At 42.7% G+C, this 25,204-nt stretch overlaps 2 protein-coding genes across 4 annotated transcripts in view; one reads left to right on the top strand and one right to left on the bottom strand.

The window, feature by feature from the left end:
* Positions 1-25,204, bottom strand: part of Veph1 (ventricular zone expressed PH domain containing 1) — a 228,165-nt gene that overhangs the window by 173,575 nt on the left and 29,386 nt on the right. For all 3 annotated transcript variants that reach the window (XM_052180394.1, XM_052180395.1, XM_052180396.1), the window contains exons 4-5: positions 9,832-9,998; positions 1,626-1,835 (exon numbers count right to left, since the gene is read on the bottom strand). In XM_052180394.1, the coding sequence (XP_052036354.1) occupies positions 1,626-1,835; positions 9,832-9,998 (377 nt within the window). The remainder of the gene's footprint in view (positions 1-1,625; positions 1,836-9,831; positions 9,999-25,204) is intronic.
* On the top strand, positions 16,920-22,639 carry Ptx3 (pentraxin 3). Its single transcript, XM_052180397.1, has 3 exons — positions 16,920-17,193; positions 17,634-18,035; positions 21,497-22,639. The coding sequence occupies exons 1-3, from the start codon at positions 17,064-17,066 to the stop codon at positions 22,108-22,110; spliced, it is 1,146 nt and encodes a 381-aa protein (XP_052036357.1). The 5' UTR covers positions 16,920-17,063; the 3' UTR covers positions 22,111-22,639.

Raw genomic sequence — 25,204 nt, 5'->3', positions numbered from 1 at the left:
ACACCTACTGATTTTGTGTCCTTGGGATCTTGAACCTGAACCTTTGAGGATATGGAGGGAAAAACTTATACCTTGGGTTATCCATAGCCACCTCTTTCTTCCTTTGCATACTCAGAATCACACCAATGTCACACCCACTCTTTCTTAGTGTAGTGTTAGATAAGGCAGTGATATGGATAGCGTTTTCTGTTTGTTTTGTGTTTCACTGAATACTTTTTAAAGAAAAACTTAACCACCTCCTACATGTATTACTGCACATTAGTGAACCATAAATGCATTTTTGATAAAATAATTGCAACTATTATGCAAAAGGGTATAGTTTTAAAATATTTCTCACACATCTAAGTCCTGTGTATGTATGTATGTGTGTATGTATCTATCTATCTATGTACCTATGTATGTGTCTATCTATCTATCTATCTATCTATCTATCTATCTATCTATCTATCTATCTATCTATCTGTCTGTCTGTCTGTCTGTCTGTCTGTCTGTCTGTCTATCTATCTATCTATCTATCTATCTATCTATCTATCTATCTTCTGGTCCGTGCAATGAACTACAAAGCCAGTAGATTCTGTCAGAAGGTTTCAGAACCCATGGACCCAGGGTTATGGATACTTTGTGAGTTATCATATGGGTTCTTGGAATCTAGCCTGGGTCTTCAAGAGCAGCTAGTGGTCTTAGTAACTGTGCCATCTCTTCAGGCCCTCTTCGAATTTTTTTAATTTTATCTTGTACAGAATCAAGGCACTAAATTAGATGAACTATAGGATTCATTAAAAATATTGGGCAATTTAATATTTATTTAATTGATAGTTGTATGTAGCTCAGCTAATCAAATACCTCCATTTTGTATTTACTTTTATTTTTAATAGATAAATTAAAATTCTGAATTCCCAAGTCAAGTCAGCAGAGATACACAATTCCCATGAGCTTTCATGTGCCCAGTTTTTAGAATCTGGTCTCCTAGGTGCACTCTTCATTGCTCAATACCTACAAACACTGATGGAGTCCCACTGCTCTTGCAAGACTCCCTTATGCAAATATTTACACTAGAACTTTTAAACATCCACAAACATTCATTTTCTTCTCCCAAATAACATTACCCAGAGTGCTCGGAGCACTCCATGACATGGTGTCTCTGGGCTCTCAGGATGGATGTCTCTGAGAAGTACTTGCTCAGTCTCCTGGGCTAAGTACAGCTACAATAGGAATGCAGTGAGCCCCCACTAAGAACTGCTGGTATTATTAAGTGGTCTTGAATGTGTCAAAATGTGTTCTTCTGTTTTAATCTGGTTTCTACATCAAGGGATACACTAGCAAGAGAATTCTCAATTCTGGAACCTTCCACAGACCCTGGTTACATGATCCAGGGGGTTGTGGTGACACAAAAGTTTCAAAAGAGAAATGGAAACTCTCAGAAGCCCCTGGACCACTTTGGAGGTTAGAACTTTGGAGGTTAGAAATATTTCTAAATAATTCAAAGAGACAGAAATCAAAGAAGGAAGGAAGGGAAGGAAGCAAAGGAAGGAAGGGAAATAGGAAGGAAGGAAAAAAGGAAAAGAGGAATGAAGAAAGGAAGAAAGGGAAAAAGGAAGGAAAGGAAGGAGAGATGCTAAACTTACTTCATCTACGTGCCCAACAGCACCAAAGATCCTTGCCATTTGTCCGGTGAGGTAGGGGAATTGCTCTGCAATCTCTTTCAGCACTGGGAGAAAACTGTTCAAAGCCAGCGGCTCATGACTCGCTATTTCCATGAGGATGTTTAGAATGATGTCATTATAGGTTGAATCCTTCAAATTTCTGATCAGGAAGGGAACACATTTCTGAACCACCTACAAAGAGAGAGGAGAGGAGGGAGGGAGAAAGAAATGATGAAGAGAAATATTAGTCAAATCAGAATCACTTTCGTGAGACACCTTTGTTGAGACAGTCTCATACGGTAGCCTAACTAGACTCAATTTAAGACAATCTTCTTGCCTCAGCCTTCTGAGTGCTAAGATTACAGGCACATGGTCAGCTACATATTATATATTAAACCAGGAGGCAAAAATCCTGGGGCTATTAAACTCATGGTTAAATCTCATGGTGAAGTTTAGACTTTGGAATCTAAACTTTACAATAAAACCATCTGCACCCGAGTCTCCTTTCTTTTTAAGGCATGATTTGCCATTGAAATGTGAAGTTCAAAAAGTTCCCATGCTATTGATGCCCAAACTAAGCTTTGACGAGATACACAAATCCTGCATTCTTCTGGAAACTACCAGAGCTGAGGTTGAAGGACAGCCAGTGAGTAAGAGACCCTTTCTGACTTTACTAAAGCCTCCAGTTTGGGGAATTTCTGTTTAGAAATACTTCATGGTAAGGACAAGAAAGCAGGAAGGGTTTTTCATTTGTTCTCAATCTCTAATTTTACCAAAAAAGGTCATGGCAAGGTACAATTATTAGAGCAAAATGGTTTCCACTATAATCCCAGTGCTTAGTCATGCCTTTATGAGTATAAGAATTAAATAATTCTTACTAGAAAATATGACATTCTGTGGAATAAAGGGACTAATACCATACTCACATAGGTAAGGACGCCATGGGTAGAATTACTAACCAGGACAAACCAGATAGTTTTGAGATAACTAAAATCATCCTGCATTTAGATTTAAATTTTATTCATTCATTCATTCATTCATTCATTCATTCACTCATTCAAGTACTCTGGGAGAGATGAACATGGAAGTCATATATCCACAGTTCTATAAATGCTGCCTGTGTATGTGAGAGGGATAGCATGTCCTTCTGGAGACACTGAGAAAGGTCTCTGGCTCATACTGCAAATGTGTCAGCCAACTGCTCTGGGTCAGGGCAACATACCTGACCTGAGGCATTTGGAAATGGAAAATGCTCACACATTTCCTGCTTGTTCTAGAAAACTCCATTTCCTAGCCCTTGCCCTTCAGGTCCTGTTTCTGGAACAACAAAGGAGTGTGATGCCTGATTTTTTTCTAAGCATGCTGATTTTGTGTTTTAATTTAACTCCAGCCCAAACCTCACAAGACTGTATGTATCTGTTTGTCCCATCATGTAGAAAAGGAAAAAAGAAAAGAGAGAGGGGAAGGAGAGAAAGAGAGAAAAAGAAATGAGGAAAAAAGATTTTTAAAAGCGGGCAAGCAGGCACCATGAAAATAAATTGCCCCACGGGGCCGGATGGGGGGCAGATGATACCATAGAAGGCCCAGAAAGCAGAACCATCTTGGGTACTGTCAACAGCAATCATCACTTTATACATGAAACAAAAGCTGAGCATTTCTCTGTGAATCCTAATAAAGCTAAGTTTATTATGATGATGATGGAAAAGCAAGATATTTCAAACTTTGTCCAACACATGAAAGCAAAGTGGTACCCTGGCAGGAGAATTTTCATTTCCATATAATTTTTAATTTCCCGTCTCCAGGGTCGCCTTGTTGGATTGACTTCATGTCTGGCAGAGTCCCATGTCTGCTGTGAGCAGAGTAGTCACAGAGACAATGCAGATGGCAAGCACAGAGGAAGCAGCCATGGCTGTCATGCCTTGTGGTATACCACTGAAAGACTTCTTCAGTGGCCTCCTTGCCTGGATGGTCTTCGTCCCTCGTGAGCTATCCTCTCGACTGCCTCCAGAATACCTTGTCCTAAAACCTCAGTTTGATGCTATCAAGATTCTCTCATGATCCAGAGCCAGGAGCCCAGTGCTGGGGCCTTGGGCATCTTGACTTAGGGCCTTTCTGCTTCCTCTTCCCCATGGCCAAGCTTCCTGGTACCCACTGCTTTGGTGAAAGGAAGCATCTGCTTCTTCATTTGACTTTCTGCCCACCCTACAGACAGAGGGTCTGGGCTAGAGTTCTGCAACCACATATCCCACTTACCACATATTCAACAGCCCTTTACGATAAAATCCTCCTGCTTGGTAAATGAGCCCTGGAACAATCTGGGATGCTTAGTTTTGACTTAGAACCTCTGGCCTGAGAACAAGAAGTAGGGAGAGATGACCCAATCCCTTTCTTTCTACCCCTGCCTTCTTCCACCTGCCTATCCCAGGCTAATTTAAGCAACCTCTCCGGAATGTGAGGTCACTTTACAGTATAACATAGATCCTACAGAAAAAATGAAAATTCTCCATAATATATGTTAAGAATGAGAATAGCTTGAAGCCCTGTTTCCAGGAGCGGATGCCCTCAGGGAAATTTCTCACAGTTCTGACAGCTCATCTCACAGCTAAATCTACTTACAAGCACTTTCTGGCCTTTGTTCCACATTTCCTACTCTAAATTGTACTGTTGCAATAGGAAAGGTGGAGAAAACTAAGAACTTTTGCTCTTTAGTTCTGACCTAAACTGCAAACAAACCCATTTCTTTTTTATCAATTCCTGAATCCTGATTTTTTTTTTAATGTAAAATAAGCAAGCAAACGACTCAGTCAGTCAATGCCCTAGTCAGTAATACTCTTAGAGTGGCTTGTGCTGGCGTGAACAGAACCAGAGCCAGTTGTGCAGAAGCATCAGAGGCAGGCTCAAGGGTCCAGGAAAATTCCGAGGCTCTAGTGCTCTGGGCTGTATTTAGTGAGGGATGGGTTTAAGGTGAGACACAAGATAAGGAAGACAGAACAGAACTGTCCAAAGCAAGCAGACGAAGTAAATCCCAGCCTTGAGCTCTTTGGTTCTTCCTGGACACTACTCTCTTCTCTTTCCATCCCCTCATAGCAGATCGTACTGTGGCCTCATCACAGAGTTGAAAGCTTGTGGATACCTCTCTGAAAAGCAAAGGGTATCTTAGGAACGGGGTCATCTGAAAATTACTGACATTTTAAGACCTATATATAAAGTAGAAGGCAAAGTGTGTGTGTGTGTGTGTGTGTGTGTGTGTGTGTGTGTGTGGTGTATTACCACTTAAAATTAGTCCTCTGGCAAACTTTTCTAGTTAATTTAATCAAGACTTCATTAATCTCTAGAAATTTACCAAAATGACTGCCATTCCTTTTGCTTATGACTTATTTCCTCCATACCGATGCTGTGGTACAGAGGTTCTGCTATGCAGATTGTTTTGAAAGAGTCTCTATATCCCTTTGCATCTTCTTCATGCTTTGTAAATGACTTCAAGTAATTATGCCAAATGACCCCTGGGTATTGTGGGCATGGCAACTGACCTGGCGGATGACGTGTGAGGTGTTGTAAGATTTGGCATGAGAATAGGAATGTTCTATTCTGTAGTGTGAAACCCAGGAAATGACCACTGGGTCATTTGGGTCTGAACACTGAGGAGGGAGAGTTTCACTTTCCTCTCTCTGTCACTCATCTTTGGATGCCTGGGGCCAGAAGCCCATGCCTGGGGCTAATAGCATGTATGCACACGCATTAATAAATTCCGTTCTATTTGCTAGCTAGACCCAGGATGTCCCTTGGCAGCCAAGGAAACACTAACTTTATTCTTATAAAGTCAACTTGGAAAACTGACCACACAGACTTTTCCTATAAATGGATCCTGAGGGATGCTGGCCATGAGTCACTAGCCAGGAACTGCCTCTCTATCTGAGAAGAATAGAGTCCTATGAAGAATCATACCCAGTATGATTGATGAAGGTTAAGGACTTGCCTGACCACCCATGTACATCTTAGAGCTTACAGGTGTGTGGATGCTAAGACTTCGTGAACTATAAACTTTGTTTAGAGAAATTGTCTCTATGGGGCCTTGAATGGGAGTCTCCAGAGGACCTACTTTTATGAGGAAGGAAGAGCTAACAAGAGACATACTTTGTCCCTAAGCTATATCATGGTCCAAGGAAGAGGTTTTTTTAAGAGCACTACTGACCAGTCCTGAGAGTCATGTTCTCTCATGGGTCTCTGAGGGTAGGTAGGTGATGAAAACTGTATTCAACAAACAAAACAAACCCAGCCAACCAACCAACCAACCAACCAACCAACCAACCAACCAACCATCCCAGGATAGTGCACTCATTAGAGATATCTCTAATGACCTCTGTTTTAGTTGCTTTTTTCAACAAGAAAACCAGCAGAAGCAACTTGAGGGAGGATTTGTTTTAACTTATGCTTTGAAGGATTTCAGACCATCGTGGTATGGAAAGTGTAGTTTGGGAGGCTCAGTCCCTATTGGGGTTTCTCATATCACAGGAGATCATGAAGCAGATGTAACCCCTAGAGGACTGTCCTTAGTGGTCTATATCTGCAGCACCGCCAGCTAGGACCAAGTGTTCCAGATGTGAGCGTGTGGAGACCCAAACCATCTCATCCTCCAGGTGGCATATGATAAGCCTTTATCCTGACATGCAGAATTACACCCCTCCATGTCCACCTGCTTATTTTATCTGGAAGGGAATGGATCAGAATTAAGTTAAAATGCAGTCTGCATTTCTGGTTGCTGGTGCTTTCTAGGCCCCTCTGTAAACTCTCTCTCTGTGATCATGCCCCTGACCACTGGTAAAGTAGGTATTCTGTGTGTCACTGCCTATGGCAGGGCAGGTTCTAGAGAGACCATACAAGGGAAGGGAAAAGTGGAAGGACTACTTTCGTACAAAGAGAAGGGATGGGAGCAGCTGGGTGGGCAGTCCCCTCTTATGACCTCGTTTAGTGGTGAAAATCTGGGTACAGTGAAGTGCACTCAGTCACTCTAAGTGCCTCCTAGGCCCGGCCTCTTCATTGTGGAGTCCACTCTCAGAACACACTACCTCATCCGGAGCCTGCTCCTCATTCAGCTCACTTCTGTCTTTTGTCATCATCTGTCTCACACATTCTTCTGCATCCCCCGGAGATCCATTTGCTTTAGAAGGCACAGTCATGCTCTCTGTGTCCATGTCCGTGTCCGTGTCTGTGTCCGTGCCCGTGCCTATGCCTGTGCCTGCATCGGTGTCTGTCTGTCTGTCTCTGTCTCTGTCTTTGTCTCTTTCTGTCTCTTTCTCTCTGTCTCTCTGTTTCTCTCTCTCTGTGTATGTGTGAGTGTGTGTGTGTGTGTGTGTGTGTGTGTGTGTGTGTGTGAAGAGATTTCTTGGAAATAATCACTTCAGATTTTAGTTACTGCTTGGCCTTATCTATGAAGCTTTGGAACCATGACAAGTGTCCATTCAGATTAGCTGTATGTGTAGACTTTAGCAGGGCCAGTTTGACCGTGATTTAGAGAGGAAGATAGGACCTTCAGCAGATGAAGGCCTGAGGGCTGATCAGCATGAAGCCAGTGTGAAAAGTCACCTCACCAAGTCACTCCCCATCACTGTGAGTGATCCAAACTTTGGGATTTCCTTCTATAAACTATAAAAAGCTCGCTGTGTAGGATGGAAGGAGGGAGTGACTGCAAACCATCCACCCAGTGGCCGCTACCTGTGGAAATGAGCTCAACCACTCTCAGCTCTCTTTGTCCACTGTGACCAGGGTTGAGAAAACCAGACCTCTCTGGTAACCTTCCCTAGGGGAAGCTCCTTGGGCCTAGAGAGGAAAAAGGTACAAGTCAGGCAGCCTGGCTTCAAATTCTTCCTTATTCTTCACTAGGTATGTGAAATCAAGCCTGCCAACTCCTTTGGAGCATCTGTTTTGATCAAAGTAAAATGGAGGAAGATTAACACACATTGTAGAGTAATTTGTAGGATTAAGTAAGCTACTCTATGTTGAAGAATCCATTGTAAATAGTCAAGCTCTCTGTAAATTAGGTTTAGGCACTAATTCTAATTTCTTCACATGAGAAATATCCACAAAAGGAATTCCATATACTAGATGCTAAGCCAGCCTTCTCTGTTGTCTGTGACCAGAATTAAGCAGAGTGCTACCAGAACACACTAGCTTTCAAATCTCAGGGTGTTTCAGACAAGAGAGGGGCCAAGAACTGAGAGAAAGAGATTCTGGGAGACCCACTGGAATTTTTAGTTCCTTTCAGAAGGACAGGGATAGTTAGCCAAGAAGAGTAGGAATCATGAGGTAAGAACTTTCCAGGAGGAAAACACAGCATGTGTGTGAATGTTCACTGCCCATGAGATAGTACCCGCTGGCAGGCCCCATGGGCCAGCGCTTTGAAGGTTTGAGGCCAAGAAGGGATGATGAATAACTACACTCATTGCCCTTTTCTGAACCTCTCAGCAGCTGTGAAGTTCTCGCAGAACCTCTGTGACTTCTCATGTGGAATCACCCTCACTCTTGGGCCTCTTTGCATTGGATGGGTGACTTCAGGGCATTTTGTCCTCTTCCTTGCTATAACAACCTGCACTGGCTTTATTCTTCTCCACACTCAGTCTCCACCCCAGGGGAGATGAGCTAACATAGATCACGTTAGTCTAGATAGAACCACTTTCTAAAAATCACATTTGCTTTGCTTTAGTTCCCTATCTTCTAAGTCAGCTCCTCTCCGACTCCATCTGTGGTCGTCTTAACAATGGTTTCCATAGAGAACTCATAAGCCCTTTCTTCTATGAGCCTGTGAGAATGCTACCTTATGCCACAACAACAACAACAAACAAACAATAAACAACAACACCCCAAAACTGGTAGTGATCACCTGTGTAGATGTGATCTTACAATGAGGATGTTCCCTTGGAGTTTATGGGTGGTTTCAATGAATTATAAGGGTCTGGAGGAGATGGTATATCAGAGTCAGAGAATATATGGAGGCAAGAATGACGTGATCTGGGCACATCATGTGATCTGCATTTGTGATCTGGTCTATATTGCCTAAGGTCCTCCCGCATCTTGTTTTATGTCATACTGCCTCTCATATCTTCCTTCCAACTCCTTACACGTATTCTGTTATTCATTTTTTCCTGTTTCCTTTGGGTTTCCTGAATTGGCAGTCCACACTTACGTGCTCACTTCCTAAGCCTACCTTCTACGTGCAACCCATAGTAACTGGCTGCCTCTCTTCACCTCAGCTCCACACACTGATTCTTCAGGGTCACTCATGATTCCAGATTGCCAAATCCAGGGTCATTTCCCATCCTGAGTCTCTTTTACTTCTCTAGATCATAATTCTCCTGAGTTGTGTTTCCCTTTAGAGACCATACCATAACTCTCGCTGGCCTGTTAAGGCTTCTACTTCTCATTCATTCATTCACTCACTCACTTACTCACTCATTTAATAATCTCTTAATCCAACCACTTTGGTGTGTGTACATCTGCATGAGTGTACCTGTTCATGTATGTGACCATGCTTGTGTGTGTTTGTGTGGAGGCCAGAGGTCAGCTCCAGGTGTTGTCCACCCTCTTTATTGGGACAGAGTCTTCTGCAGGGATCACAGACTGTGTATTTTTAAGGCTCTAGCCTGGGGACTGCTCCCTTTAGAGGACCTCACTGTACCATTTCCCCCTTAGGCAGAGTCCACACCCCTGAGAAATCTCTCTATTACCTCCTCTCACAGCATCCAACTTCTGAGACATTAAAAGTGAGAGCAAGAGAGATTTTATTTTCATTATTTGATCCCTTGGACCAAGCCTCATATAAGTTTTGTTTGTTTATTTACCATCACACACCCTCAAGAACATATGCACACACACACACACACACACACACACATACACACACTCATGTTGTACATATACATACGCCTCATGTACACACACATACACATACTCATGGCCACATACATACTCCATATCCCTTATGGACACACACACCCTCATGTATATACACACTCCTTCATGCACACATCCCCTTACATACACACAACACACACACACATACTTCATACAAATATAGGGAAATTAGACAAAGCTTTTGCTTGCAAGGAAACCCTATGCACATAATCCAAAAGCTTTTCTCTTGTGTGGGCCATTTCTCACAGTGCTTGCGTCTGGTAAACAGTGCACCTTTTACCTCCACATCTTTTCTCTTTGCTGCTACATGCAGAAGCCGGAGTAGATGGTACTGTTCTGTCTGCTCCAACTGAGACATCAAGGCCAAGAGCTCTGCCAGGTGTCTGTTGATTGGTTGGGGCTGTTTTTCATACACAGCAGGTAACACCCTCAACAGCATGGCGTTTCCTATGGGGGGTAGAACAATAAAGGCAACAACAGCGATGTTATCAACCCTGAAGTGATAGAAATAACATTATTGTCAGTGTAATCATCTTTGCTCTTAAGCAGCACAGCCAATAGCCAAAGTTCTGTTCAAAGTAACAGAGTATCTCATTCTGAAAAAATTAGTCACTAGAGCGCAATTCCAAGTGATTTAAAAGGGGGGAATACTTAATGATACAATCAGTATTATTATTCAGTGAACTTTTTTTCCCTGAGTATTGCCCCACAGGGGTTAGAGGCGTACTTGACAGTAACCAGACCACACCCCTGAGGAGACAGTTCCGATAAAGAATTCCTGGTAAGAAGCAATGTTTGGTTGATGTTGAAATGAAAGGTGAACAATGTTATAAGTGTAAACGTAAGTGAAACCGAACCCAAAAAATGTTGGGAGGAATGCGCTCACATTCCTGAGGGGTGGGCGGCTGGGTTAGATGGCGGACACGTGGAGACCATGTCTCCTTCTTATGGATGGTTTAAAAGGTAGCAACGAAAATTTAAATCCTCAACTTCTACACCGTTTGAACGGGAATCTGCACTTAACTTGTTTGCCGCATGTGATTTGCTCAAAGACGTGTGTGACCCCTGGATTTAAAGTGGCAAAACCTGAAGAATAAAAAAAAACTTCAATAAGCTGCAGGGACGCATCTGCAGCACATGGGAAAACAGCTGCTTATGGCTTTACGATATGGAGGTTTTGCCTCAGAGTCCAGTCAGGCACTTACCTAAGTGTCCCAGAGAATTTGGGTTCTAGAGGTTTCTCGAAAAAAAACTGACTTGATTCTATGTACAGTTTTTGAGGTGGCAGTGGTGCTGGGATTGAACCAACGGCCCCCCCTCAAACCAGGCACGCACTCTTCAAATGGCCATATTTACCTCAACACAGTTTGTTCTTTTGTTTTGTTTTTCCTTAAAATTGGCTTTATTACGGAAAGTATACACAGGAAGAATCAAACAAGCAGAAAGTATACATATATGAACCTTCGTTAAGTGGAGAGGATGTGCGAATTCACAAAAGACAATTAATTATGAACATTAAGAAAAGAAAGCTTGGATTTCTAGAATATCAGTATTAATATTCAGTGAAAGCAGACACATTTAATGCATTTGGGTAAAAAATGTTGAGACGTGATTTTCGCAGAATAGTTTCAAACCTGTCTTAGCAAGACAGCCACAAAATGAAAGATTTTGAAAATACATTAAAAAAAATTAGTTTGTAAGAGCCAGGTGTGGTGTGGTAGGTGTCTACCACCTCAGTACTTGAGAGACTGAGATAGGAGGATGACCGCAAGTTCACTGGCCTATGTACTGAGTTCAAGACAAGCTTGGGCAACGCAGTGGGACCTTGCTTCAAAGTGAAACTAACAACTAAAACATAAAGAAGTTTGCCCCTAGATAAGAGATGGCTCAGCTTTTAAGAGCACTGGCTGCTCTTCCAAGGACTAAAGATTGAATCCCAGAACCCAAAGTGTGGCTCCCAGCAATCCAGTTACAGAGGACCCAACACCCTCTTTTGGCCTCTGCAAGCACTGGGCATGCACTCGCACACAAAACAACTGTATGAATAAAACAAAGTGAATTTTTGAAAGATAGTGTCCCCAGCACTATTTTTTTAAACAATTGACTAATTTAATACCAAACAATTAATTTTGTTTGTTTTCTCCTTGTTTTTGTGTAGAACTTCTCCTTAAATCCAGGGAATTTTGGTCTAGTACATAATTGATGTAGAACATGCTAGACCATAAATAGAACTTAGCTGTGTGAGCTCGCTGGTCAGCTGATAGGAGGGGTCCCACTGAATGGGACTGTAGCTGGAATCTGGGACAGGAATCTGCTGTATGACTTTTTACTACCATCTCCAACAAGGGCCCTTGGGGGGCCTTTTGGGAGGGGAAATCCCTAGATTAGTCATTTCCAACTGACCTCAATTTCAATGAAGTAAACCCAAAAATAAGTGCAAAAGAACTTATTTTATTTTTTTAGTTCAAAACTGATGAAGAAATCTAGATGTAGAAATTCTGTAAAAAATATTCCATCCATAACTCACATATTACTTTAAATACTGAAGGCTTCAGGCCCACAGGCAAGCATTCGAAATGATAAAAGCCATAATCATGTGCCTGGCACCCAGCTTCTCCAAAGCTTTGCCTCGTGCCATAAGTGTTTCCTCACAATTGCTCTTTCTCCTCAGAGGCGTCATCACTGTGAAGTTAGTATTTCTCATTGTTGTGAATGCCTTTATGCCTTATTACATGGATGCATCCATAACCATCTTATAACCATTTGCCTGCTGTATAGTTTTACATGAATGGATTCATTACATTCAGAACTCTTTGCAAACTATTTTATTCCATTCACTATTATGCTAGTTTTCATTCAAATTGGCCTCTTTATTCTTCCTGTTTGCTCTTCTACCCCAGGGGCACCATTTTGTTAATGTACTCTGATGTCTGAAAGATATAATTTTCTATAGCTTCCAGAAGAAATCATCAGAAAAAGGCCCTAAATCACTCAGATTTGTTACCTTCTGTCTTCTGAAGCCCAACAGTAGTGTCACTTGGCTAAAACCAAGGTATAAGAAAGACACAAGGGTCCTGGTAGAGATTCCAGAAGGAACCACTTCTTTGGCTCTGTCAGCCTCTAAAGTCTGGTGTATATTTGCTGGTTTGTACATCTTTCCATCATTTTCAAAGATAGAAACATGGTGACTCTGCCATCTTGCCTCTTTGCGTCATCATTGTTTCTCATCTGACTGTCTTCTGCCTCTCTTCTTCCATTTTTTCCTCTTAAAATATTCTACTTATTATATGTGAGTGTGCGTGTATGTCATAGGAATGTGTATGTCATGATACTTGTAGAAGTTAGAGGACAACTTTCGGGAGTTGGTTCTCGACCTCCATCATCCACTCCAAGGACTGAACTCACGCCCCCCAGGCTGGCATGGAGGGAGCTTTTATCTAGTGACCCATCTCACTGGTCTATCCTCTTTGACTTTCAGGAACCCCGTGATTGCGGAGCCAACCTAAAGAGTCTGGGGTTGTCTGCTTATTTTGTGCAGTTCCTTTAATTCTCACATGCAGTGATTCAGAATGTGTTCCCAGGTTACGAGGACAAGCAGACAGACATCTTCTGAGATCCACTTTTCTGCTGCCTCCAGTCCATAAGCCTTCCACGCCCATCAGCAACATGGGCTCTCAGATGCTCATATCCTTTTCTGATGCTCGCTTGGTCTTCACAGATACTGGCTTTCCTTAGCTCTTGCTAAGTTGGTGAAGTGTAAGATTGTATCTCAGTTCTTGTTTTAATCTTTACTTTCTTGATGGCTTCATACACACACGCACACACACACACACACACACACACACACACACACACACACACACACACTTTAGTAGCAGCTTACTTCCTTTCTCGTGATTTGGCCATTCATAGTCTTTAAAGGCTTTCTATTGAGACAATTATCTGTCTCCTTAATTTATTAGTACTTTCTTTGGTTTTGCCAAATTGGCCATTTTCTCTATTTCTGATCTTTTACAAAGAATTTTAATTCACTTTTTAAGAAAATATGGTGATCACTTATAGTTCCTTAAAATATTCACTCTTTCTCTTAATGATCTTCTGTGTGTGTGTATGTGTAACTGTGGAAGCATGTTTACACAGGCACATGTATGTGTGTAGAGGCTTTTGAAGCCAGCCTCTGGTGTGATTGCTGGCATCTTCTACCTTGTTTTGTTCTTTTAAAGATTTATTTATTTTTATGTCTCTATGCGTGATAGTATAAGTTTATGTGTATCACATGTACCTGAGAAGGTCAAAGGGCATAGGATCCCCTGGACCTGGAGTACCTAGTTGTGAGCTGACCGATGCCGGTCTTGGGAACTGAATTCTGGTTCTTTGAAGGAGCGGTAAGCATATTTCTTTTAATTTTCTTAGATATTTTAAAATTTTATTTATTCATTTTACACCCTAATCTCTGACCCCCTCCTCCCAACCCCACCTTTGCAAGTCCCTCCCCACTTTGCTCCCTCTCCTTCAACTCAGAGAAGGAGAAGCCCCAGTTGGGTATCACTCCACCCTGGGATATCCCAACAAAGTAGGTAAGTGCATACTCACTCTCCCACTGAAGCCCAACCAGGCAGTCCAGTTAAGGGAATGCATGCAGCCCAGTGGTAGGCAACAGAGTCAGAGACAGCCTCTGCTCACATATCAAGAGACCCACAGACCCACAGAGACAGCCTCTGCTCACATATCAAGAGACCCACAGACCCACAGAGACAGCCTCTGCTCACATATCAAGAGACCAAGCTGCCCATGTGCTGCAGACGTGTAGGGGGCTTAGGCGCAGTGCCTGCACGCTCCTTGTTGGATAGTTCAGTCTCAGCAAGCACCCATGGTGAGCTGACTCTGAGTCCTCTTGTGCTGTTCTTGTCCCCTCCGACTTGCTCAGTTCTTCCCCTCACTCCTCCATGAGACTCCCTCAGCACTCGCCTTGAGTACATCGGCACAAGAGACAAATTCCTGAACAGAGCACCAACAGCTCAGGCTCTAAGATCAATGAATAATAAATGAGACCCCATAAACTGAAAAGCTTTTGCAAGCCTAAGGACACCATCAATAGGACAAAATGTCAGCCTACGGAATTGGAAAAGATCTTCACCAACCTTATCCTCTGACTGGACTAATAAAAGGAATATACAAAGAAGTCAAGGAATTAGACACCAACAACCCAAATAACTCAGTTAAAAACCAGGATTCAGAGGTAAACAGAGAATTCACAACTGAGGAATCTCGGATGGCCTAGAAATACCTAAAGAAATGTTCAAAGTCCTTAGTCATCAGGGAAATGCAAATCAAAAACAACATTGAGATTCCACCTCACACACAGCAGAATGGCTAAGATCAAAGACTCAAGGGAAGGCACAGGCTGGCAAGATTGTGGAGCAAGGAACACTCCTCCATTGCGGGTGGGACTGCAAACTGGTACTGCCTGTTTGGAAATCAATTTGGCAGTTTGTCAGAAAATTGGGACTAGTTCTGCCCCAAGATCCAGCCTGGACATACACTCAAAAGGCTCTCCCTCCGCCGCCATGCTACAGAAACACTTGCTCTGCTATGTTCACAGTAGCTGGATTTGTAATAGCCAGAAATAAGAAACAACTCAGATGTCCATCACCTAAAGAAAGGATCAGAGTGTGGTACATTTACACAATGGAATATTACTCCACTATTGAAAACAAAGACATCACAAAATTTGCAGGCAAATGGATGGAACTAGAAAAGATCATCCCGAGTGAGGAAACCCAGACCCAAAAAGACACACATGGTATGTGCTCACGTGTAATTGGACATTAGCCATAAAGTACAGGTAACCGTGCTACAGTCCACAGACCCATTAAAAGAACAATAAGCATTTTTATCCAGTTTTTCCACATTGCTTTTCCAGACTGGGTCTCTCATGGGCCTAAACTTGCCCAGTAGGCTTAGCTGTCTGGCCAGGGATCCCAGGGGGCCTCGGCACTGGCATTAGGACCCTACACCACCACATTAGGTTTTTAATGAGGACTCTAGAAATTGAACTTGAGCCCATAGCCTTAAGAGAGAAGCCCTTTACTAAGCTGTGGCTCCACACTGCCCTTTAAACAATATCATATTGTCTCACATTACCATCTCTTTCTGATGGCCTTAATGGTTTCAAACATACCCGTTTTTTAGCTGCTATTTCAAGTAAGTGATGCTCTTGAGCAGGGGCCTAATGCTTTTTGACTTTCTGCTGATTCTTACTTACGATGCCCTGTTCCCTCCATGTCTAGCTATGTTTAACTGTGGATTCATTTTTACTGTGGTGGATGGTGCATGCACGGGCATTCCAGATGCCTGGGGGTACTCAGTCAGGGAAAGCCACTCGTGATTCTCTGTCAGGAGCAGAGTTTACCTGTGGAATTCCAAGAGGCAGCCTTCTGAGAGGCCTGACAGGGGATCAGGCTGTGATTGACAACTCTTCCCCTCCCCCATCTCCTTTGTGTACTGGGGAATGGTATCATCACCTCAGGAGCTGGCCCTCTGGGAGTGGTTCCCTCTAGCTCTTTGGCCACTGTGTAGTTTTCTTGCTTTATTTGGAGTTTATTTGAACGTTTTAATTTTGTATTGATGTTATTAGACCTACCAACACCTATCAAGGTACTTTGCATGGGGGGGGGGCAGATTTTCAAAACACACACACACACACACACACCCCACGAGTCACTACTTTAAATTTAAAACAGGAACTTGATAGGATATTTCCAGAATACTCAACTATCTGAAGCCAATATATTCCTGTCCTCACTTTCCAGTTTTACTGGATTTTGGCCCAGTTGTACTGTGTTATTTTTATTTATTTATTTATTTATTTATTTATTTTTTAGTTGCTACTCCAGAGGAGTAAAGACAAATTAGTCAGGATAGATTTAACTTCTAGAGTTATAGAAGTTCTTAATGGGCTAGGTTACTTTGGAGTCACAGAATCATTTTCTATAGCTTGGTCTTGAGAAAGTATCCAAAAGACAAGTGAGGGAAAAAAAGTTTTCCATAACTTCAGGGGTTGTGGAGTAGTGAAAGTGCCAAAATGTTAATTTGCCCCCCTGCACCTCTCTGTTCCCCACCCCCCAAAGTGCTAGCTCTTCAGGTTACAGCAACTAATCCTCAGGGGCACCAGAAAAGTCCAGTTTCCCTCCCCTTCTCCCCCTGACCCGCCTCTACTCAATCTGCCTGCAGTGTGGACCTTGGTGGTTTAACATTGTGCAACCTCTTCAGCTTCCCTTGCCCTCCCACCCAACCCCCTCCCCCAAATCCAGGGGAACTCCCTCGCGCTGTGCCACCGATATTACTCATTCATCCTGTTCAGGCTTTGGAGCGTTTATTAAGGGCTTCACTCCCGCCTCACTCTATCTCTCCCGGGCTCAAACTCGGATCACTGGAGAGCCTTGCTTCTTCCCCTGCGGCGGCGGCGGTGTCGGTGGCGGCAGCTGCGGAGCAAATTTCGCCTCTCCAGCCATGCATCTCCCTGCGATTCTGTTTTGTGCTCTCTGGTATGCAGTGGTGGCTGAGACCTCGGATGACTATGAACTTATGTATGTGAATCTGGACAACGAAATAGACAATGGACTTCATCCCACCGAGGACCGTAAGTTCATTTTAACTTTCTCAGCTCACCAAAACTACATAACTCACTTGGGGGGGAGGGGGGAGCACGATTAACATAATTAACATACGAAGCCACTGTAGCAAGCTAAAATTGTACTTTATTTGTAAAAGCAAGGACTGCCTGAGAAAAATCCAGAAATTTTAAATTATTTTTGTAACATTTATGATCAGTTAAGCCATACGAAATCACGGCTCTTTAACTGTTTTAGTCATATAAATGGCATTTCCCCAGTTAGCTTAACATGCCCTAGAAAGAATGGTCCTGTGTCATCTTTGAGAAGTTTACACGCACGGTATTTTCAGAGATATGCTTAGAAGGAGAGGGGTTTGCTGGGGACGGGCTGAAACTTGGGGTCACCAAGAGTGCAAGCCACGGTCAGCCAGAACAAGCTGGTAACACGTGTGTGTCCTGCGCTCTAGCCACGCCGTGCGACTGCCGCCGGGAGCACTCGGAGTGGGACAAGCTGTTCATCATGCTGGAGAACTCGCAGATGCGGGAGGGCATGCTGTTGCAGGCCACCGATGACGTCCTCCGCGGAGAGCTGCAGCGGCTGCGGGCCGAGCTGGGGCGGCTGGCGGGCGGCATGGCGAGGCCGTGCACAGCCGCTGGCCCCGCAGACGCCAGGGTGGCGCGGGCGCTGGAGCCGCTGCTGCAGGAGAGCCGTGATGCGAGCCGTAGGCTGGCGCGCCTGGAGGTCGCGGAGGCGCGGCGATCCGAGGCCACAGTGCCCGGCCTAGGTGCGGTTCTGGAGGAACTGCGGCGGACACGCGCCGACCTGAGCGCGGTGCAGAGCTGGGTCGCTCGCCACTGGCTGCCCGCAGGTAAGCACCCCGGCGGCGTAGAGCCTAAGGTCGGCTCTGTCCCTAGAGGCAAGCTTTTGTTGGGACACTCACGCTCAGAGCCCCGGTACTTTTCATAGGCACACTCAGAGCTCAGCTCAGACTCACCACGCCAGGCAGGCTCATTGCCTTTTAAAAGTATTTCCAAGCCGGAGAAGCCCAAAAGAAAACAGGGATTTAACCAACACTCTGGAAGTTGACGTCAGAGGTCCCTGATACAGGATCCGACCAGATATTACAGGAGTCCATTGGCAGGTGTTTAACCGTGAGTCCGTCCGTTAGGGATTTCCACATCTTCTAATTTTATCCCGTCACTCTCTTTAGGCCAGCTCTGGTTTCCCTGCACTATTTCAGGGCCCTGGCTAACTTCAGCGACTTTCCCAGCCCCTTGGCCGGCCGACTCCTCCCCCTCTGCTCCTTCTGAGCTGGATCTCCTGCAGACTCAGCAGAATTCCTCCAGGGTTTCCTCCTCCCAGTTTAGCTCCACAGTGAAGGGCAAGGGGTGCGGGCTCTGGGGCACTTCCTATAAAGTCAGGAATCAGAGGGTGTAGATGACTGCTTCCTCTAGCCCTGCCAGGCCAGGACCACACAGGAAAGGGACTAGCAGACTGTGCAACTTGTCAAAACCCCACATAAAACCCGTAAAACTCTCAATGGATGAGGGCCCTTTTGGCACACTCTTAAAAGTTAGTGCAACAGGAAGAACATCGGAGCCTAGTAATACAGTTCTTCAGTAAAATTTCTGATGGGGGCAGTGATATTTTGTTGTAGATTATTCTAGAAAATTAGTGTCCTACGTAGACAAATATCCCTGGTACTCCTCATGAGTCTCAGAAACAAGGACAAACAAACTACCCTATCCCATATTTCCAATGAAATGAAGCTTATTGGGTGGGGGAGGAGGAAGGACACTCCAGAGCATGGTCCATTCCTGTGCTGCAATCAGTCCTTCCTATTTGAATTATGAAGGCCAGGCCCTTAAATCTTCAGAGAAAAAGCATAGAGTTGAATCTAAAGCAAACCCTCGATGTGACAATTTTGTGACAATTTTAAACGCATGGATTTTTCTTTGCAAGCTCGGTAGAGTCAGTTACATATAATGTGCCCCTCAAAGGACGAATTACTTTGTTTTCTCATCTGTTAGAAAATGTATACATTTCCGAATTCTAAACTGTTGGTGCTTATTACCCAATAATGCTTTCAGCTACAGGCTTTGACTGGTCCTCTCTTTTTCTCCTGCCAGCTTGGTCCCCAGAGGATTCCTAATCATGTTGTGGTCTGCCTCCTAAGAACCTGGTTTTCATTTTGCTTGGTCTTTGATAATATAATTACAAAGACTTATTAGTTAGAAGCCATTTCGTGAGAGAGTTTCTGACATTTCAAAGATGTCTCAAGGGCCTCAATCACCGTTCTGCAAAAACCCCCACAAAATCTGCTAACATACGACTCTGTGGCATGAGCTGAAGTAGCTACCACAGCCTACAGGGATGCTGGCTCTCCCAGAGATAGTCATGGGCTGCCCAGGGATGTAATCTACACTGCCTGGCCTTGTTTAAACAGGAAGACAGTTAATTAGGTTGTAGTGGATGCCACCTTGGACAGTACTTTAAACTTACAGAGGCCAGGAGATTCCAAATGCACAGAAATGAGAGTCTTTTGTTTCCACAATCATTATTTGATTTAGTTGTTTTAGCTGAAAAAAGAATCCTACCTTGAAAATGCCTTAAAATTTTTTTCACAGATGATTAGAATTTATTTTTAAGAGTTCTGTTATCATTTTTGGGCATGGCTATAGTGGTTGCTTTCATGCAATTTTCTTATATTTCAATATTTCCTTGACTATTACTAACAGATATGGTCTATGTTTGTTTGACAGTTTTTGGACTGAGCCTACCTCAGAGCCACTTGTGAGAATTTACTGCACTTTATAGGATATTTGATATCCACACATTCTACTGAATTGCCAATTAGTGCTCAAATGCTTTGGGAGTGGGTTTTCAAAATGATCTTAGAGCATCTTCTTTGGAGTATTATAAAGAGAGTATCTAGCCCACCTTAGTTTTTTTCCAGATGGACCAAGAAGCAGAGCCCATATGTTCAAGGCCTTACTAAGCACTTCCCAAGTCTTCACCTCAGCTGCAGATGTAGCCTTGAGATCAGCAGAGGTGGAATAGATGAGTCTCATGGCCATGTTCAAAGCCTGTGTCTTCTGAATGTTCTCAGCAGAAAAACAATCTCTTAACAAAATCCTTCAGAAGAATTCCCTCCTTTTAAAGCATTTTCTATAGCAGTGTGACTATGAAATGTATACATTTTAAAGTGTATTCTTGGCCTACCCAGATTGGAGTACAGTATACTTGTGACTTACAGACTTGCAGTGGAGAGTCACACCCCCTTTAAATGTAGACAACACTAAAGGCTGGTGAGATTATAAACTTTGTCAAAAACTGTATGATACTCACTAGCAGCAAATTATCCAGAATTCAGATCTTCTATTAAGAAGCAATAAAATGTGTTGGCCTCTGCCAACAGAGCAGCCAAAGTAAAACCTGAGCTTTAAAATTTAGCTACTCTAGAATCACAGTTATTTTGCCTCTGCTTTCCCATCCATTAAGTGGGATTAAGAAGACTTTAAAAGCAACTACGAAGATGTATTAAGGTGATGAACAAATTGATTAGAACACTATGTGGAACATAATAAGTACCTGATAACATTAGTCATCATTACTATACTTTGCTTCCTGTCAAAGCTCAGTTTGCAAGCTGGTCCTGGTGGTGCACACCAGAAATTTAAGTCTCTTGAAGGCAGAGACAGGAGAATCAGAAGTTAGAAGTTATCCTTAGCTATATGTCCAACATGAGGTCAGCCCAGGCTACAGTTTCATACAGCCAATGATAATAGTGAGTTAAGACACAGTAGTTTCCTGCAAACTCTGCAAAGTTACCAATATCCAAGGTCATGTGGCATATGAACCCATATTCCCTAGTGACATGGCTATTCTAAAACATTGTTTTAAAAGATATGATGATAACAGCTACTTAGAATGAGCTAAATCCATTGATTTTCATAGATTTATTATTTTAAGATCATGGCAAACATGAGAAGGAAATAGTATAGTTTTTTAAAAAGTACTTAGAAACAGAATCTTCTGAAGTTGTGATTCTACAATTCAATAAAAACATAGAAAGAAAAGCAGATTGAAAGGAAGATGGTTATTCAACATGGTTTTGGTTATTTGTGGGTTGTGTTGGCACTTTCTTTCTGTTTGCAAAATAAGCCAAACACTTCTTCCTTACTTTTATTTTCTTTGCTCTACAGAGATCAGGCTGGATAAGTCATAACATAGCACTGTATATAGTTATCAATTATATTTAATATAACTGAATATCAAAATAACTCTGGAACTGATTTTTCCCCCTTGTATTTTCTTTTGCTCCTCCAGGTTGTGAAACAGCGATTTTCTTCCCGATGCGTTCTAAGAAGATTTTTGGAAGCGTGCATCCTGTGAGACCAATGAAGCTTGAATCTTTTAGTACTTGTATTTGGGTCAAAGCCACAGACGTATTAAACAAAACCATTCTGTTTTCTTATGGCACAAAGTGGAACCCCTATGAGATCCAGCTGTACCTCAGCTCCCAGTCCCTAGTGTTTGTGGTGGGTGGGAAGGAGAGCAAGCTGACTGCAGACGCCGTGGTTTCCCTGGGGAGGTGGTCCCACCTGTGTGGCACCTGGAGCTCAGAGCAGGGGAGCATGTCCTTGTGGGCAAATGGGGAGCTGGTGGCTACCACTGTAGAGATGGCCAAAAGTCACTCTGTTCCTGAGGGTGGACTCCTACAGATTGGCCAAGAAAAGAATGGCTGCTGTGTAGGTGGGGGCTTTGACGAAGCATTAGCATTTTCTGGAAAAATCACGGGCTTCAATATCTGGGATCGGGTTCTCAGCGAGGAGGAGATACGGGCAAGTGGAGGAGCCGAATCGTGCCTCATCCGGGGAAACATCGTCGGGTGGGGGGTAACAGAGGTCCAGGTGCACGGAGGAGCCCAGTATGTTTCTTAAGTGTTGTGAAACTCTACTTGAAGCCAAAGGAGACTCACACTTTAAATATATGCCAGTTGGAAAAGTGGTCTGAATACTTGAGACGAATGAAGGAGAGACTTGAGATCGTCTTTGTTTATCTTGGCAAAATACTGAATAAACAGTTGAAGGGAAGGCTTGAGAGAAGGCTGGGGATGTTGTTACTAAGCCTTACACACTATGGTGCTTTCAGATTAAAGTCTGCCTCTGTCAGATAAACCCTCAGATAACTAAACAGGACTGGACTCTGAACAGAGGGATGATTGTGTTACTTTTTTTTTTTTTGGTTAATTTTATTTTGGCCAGAGACATTTTTTATATTGGAAGAATAACAGAACAAGCTCTGTTGCCCATTGTTCATTCTTCCTCGTGTTTATTTTGTGACAAAAGAGATGATGAGAAAACCGTATTTATACCACAAAGTGACTTATTAACAAACATAAATGTAGCTTACATGTTATAATCCAGTGTTCCATTTGGGAAAAGGTAGTTGTGTAATTTATATTGTGAAATGGATTTGTATTAATTTTATTTTTGTAAAAGTCTACTGTAAATAAAATGTTTTATAAAGCTAGCCTGTGTCCTCAAAATTTGAGTCTAAGAGCTGTTTTGAAGTGAATCCATACTTTTCCTTTGTTCACTTAGAGTAGGCAAGTTGTTTGCAGTGACTGCTATGAAAACAGCAATAGTTTATGTTGCTAGAAGCAAACTACTGCTGCTATAAGCTTTGGTGTCCTACCGGTGGTACGAAGTAGAGTCTTGGCTAAATGCATTCATCTCTCTGGACTTTAATGAGGAACAGAGGAAGAAATGATTTAATGAGTCTATGAGCTTGTACCATTTTCTGCCCTGTTGTAACACAAGCAAGCATGTATTATCTCCAGGTAGACATGGCACATGCAAGCAATGGGCAGATGCATGCTCTAGCTCTTGACTCTACAAAATTCACATTCAAGAATTACACAATCACATTATCAGAAAAATGCAAAAATGAAAGAGCTCAACATATTTTATGTAAGTTAGAATTTCGCACATTCATAGATCTTCCATGGTATATGTGACCTATAGGCCACCAGTTGGACATGCATGGCTGAACTATCAGAAGAGAGAACCAAGAATCTGGACACGAAGCAAGGCCTATCCATTTTCTTCCTGGTCATGGAAAGGCCAGAGAACCCTGCCCACTCAGGAGTTGGAGTAAGAACTCCACCAATCTCCTCTCAAGGATTCTATGCAAAGAATCCCAGAACCTTATAAAGCTGCTGTAGAAATACTGTAGAATCATGGTGAGCATATATCCTCCTAAATAGATAGCTGAAGAACCGTGGAGCTTCCTGCTCATGAGATAGGGCCATGGGTAAATCTGGCTGTCTAGCTGACCTTCCTTAGGTATTTGCCTTGATCTGTTCAGTCAAAGAAAGGAACATGAATCTAGTGTCTTTCAGAAATAAAGCCCAGTGGATCTAACATGATTGGGGGTGTTCACAGAATTTGTACAGCTTTGTCCCACTCTTGAAATTTATAAAGACAGGCCTATGAGTCTGTAATGAAATTACTCAGCTATGAGCTGATACATAGGCCAGTCTTCCACTCTTATCATTATGCAATTCAGTGTTTCTGATACATTTGCCCCATGCTAAGTTCTTACGCAGCTATTCTCTGTATTGATTGGATTCTCATCTGGAAGAAATACTAGGCCCAACCTTAGAGAGTTAGGCATGCCTTTCCTCTCTTTACATGTGACTGTACACATTAGATCTGTGTGGACAACTCAGAAGACATGAGCCAAGATTAGTACAAATGCATATGCTGACAATATCAACTGTACATTGTATTATTCACTCTAGTATGCATTTATGCATGACTAGCACAGCGACATTCTGTGTACACAGGGCAAGCATAGCTAATGTTTTCCCAGCTTATTATAGTAAATTTGGCCTTTAAGTATTAATTATCTTATAATTAGAACATTTGACTAGTATCTATCATGGGTTGGTGATGCTGACCAAATTAACTTACTGAGGGCAATGAAGAAAGAGAAGAAAATAAAGTCATCGTTGGGTTATAAATGCAGACATTTCATGTGCTACGGCAGTAAGTCTGAATAGATAGCCTCTAAGGTCTTGTGATTTCTCCTTTATCTCAATTGTACCTCTTTTCTGAAGTGAGAGAATTCTAGTGTTAGTGGTACACACAGTCATTAAGAAGGCATCGGCGTTTCTCAGTAGTCCTTTGCGAAGCTCTGCTCACTGATGAACTATTGTGGCCTATGTGATTTCTTTGCCTTTCTATTCTGTCTTGAATGCAGTAGCAATGGCTAGAAGTTCAGCTGTCATGTTACAGTGTGAGATTGAGAACCGTCACAGAGTAGCAGCCTAGGTGTCTGGCGACCATGAAGCCAGCATGCTGACTTGCTTTCTCTTTCACTTCTCTGACAGAGAGAGAAATACATCTCTAAATTTTTAAATCCGTTATTGATTGTTGCAATCTCATCCAGATCCAGTTATTAGAAGAAAAAAAGACAAAGCCTTTTGCTTTTTTCAAAACACCCAGTGTGCATATGAAAAAACCATATTTAACAAATTCTCAGGAAGCTAACTGAAAACCTAACAGTACTTAATGTAAGAGTATCAGCAAGAAGACATAAGCAATGTGTGGAGTTGAAACAAAATATCCCCTGGCTTACCACCATGGCACATAGTTTTATGCTCCATGATGCTATTGAGAGCATTATCATATAATGGCATAGTAGAATAATTGTATAAGATGAGTCTAGTCATTAGGATGAAAATGTATGTATTATTAATACATAATACTGTCTATATGGTTAATATCATTACTGATATAATGTAGTGTGACTAAGTTTCCTCATTTTCCTGGTCCTGTTCTGACTTTATTAAAGTTACCATGTCCATGGGCAAACTGGGACAGCTGGTCACTCTAGTGTGTATTTATGTATGATTAGTAGGGAGACATTTGTGTCCATGAACAAAGCACAGTTGATGTCTTTCTTGCCTGTTACAGTAGCAATTGGCCTATAAGTATTAATTTAGGACATTTAATTATCAAGTATCTA

The sequence above is a fragment of the Apodemus sylvaticus genome, chromosome 4 (assembly GCF_947179515.1).
Source record: "Apodemus sylvaticus chromosome 4, mApoSyl1.1, whole genome shotgun sequence".
Classification (NCBI taxonomy): Eukaryota; Metazoa; Chordata; class Mammalia; order Rodentia; family Muridae; genus Apodemus; species Apodemus sylvaticus.
The sequence above is the reverse complement of the archived record's forward strand: the minus strand, read 5'-3'. Positions and strand labels throughout refer to the sequence as shown.

Excerpts from the sequence above, each read along its gene's own strand:
- Ptx3 (XM_052180397.1), top strand. The coding sequence starts at position 17,064 with ATGCATCTCCCTGCGATTCTGTTTTGTGCTCTCTGGTATGCAGTGGTG. Across the intron at positions 17,194-17,633 it reads ACTTCATCCCACCGAGGACC|CCACGCCGTGCGACTGCCGC; the intron begins GTAAGTTCATTT and ends CCTGCGCTCTAG. Across the intron at positions 18,036-21,496 it reads TCGCCACTGGCTGCCCGCAG|GTTGTGAAACAGCGATTTTC; the intron begins GTAAGCACCCCG and ends TTGCTCCTCCAG.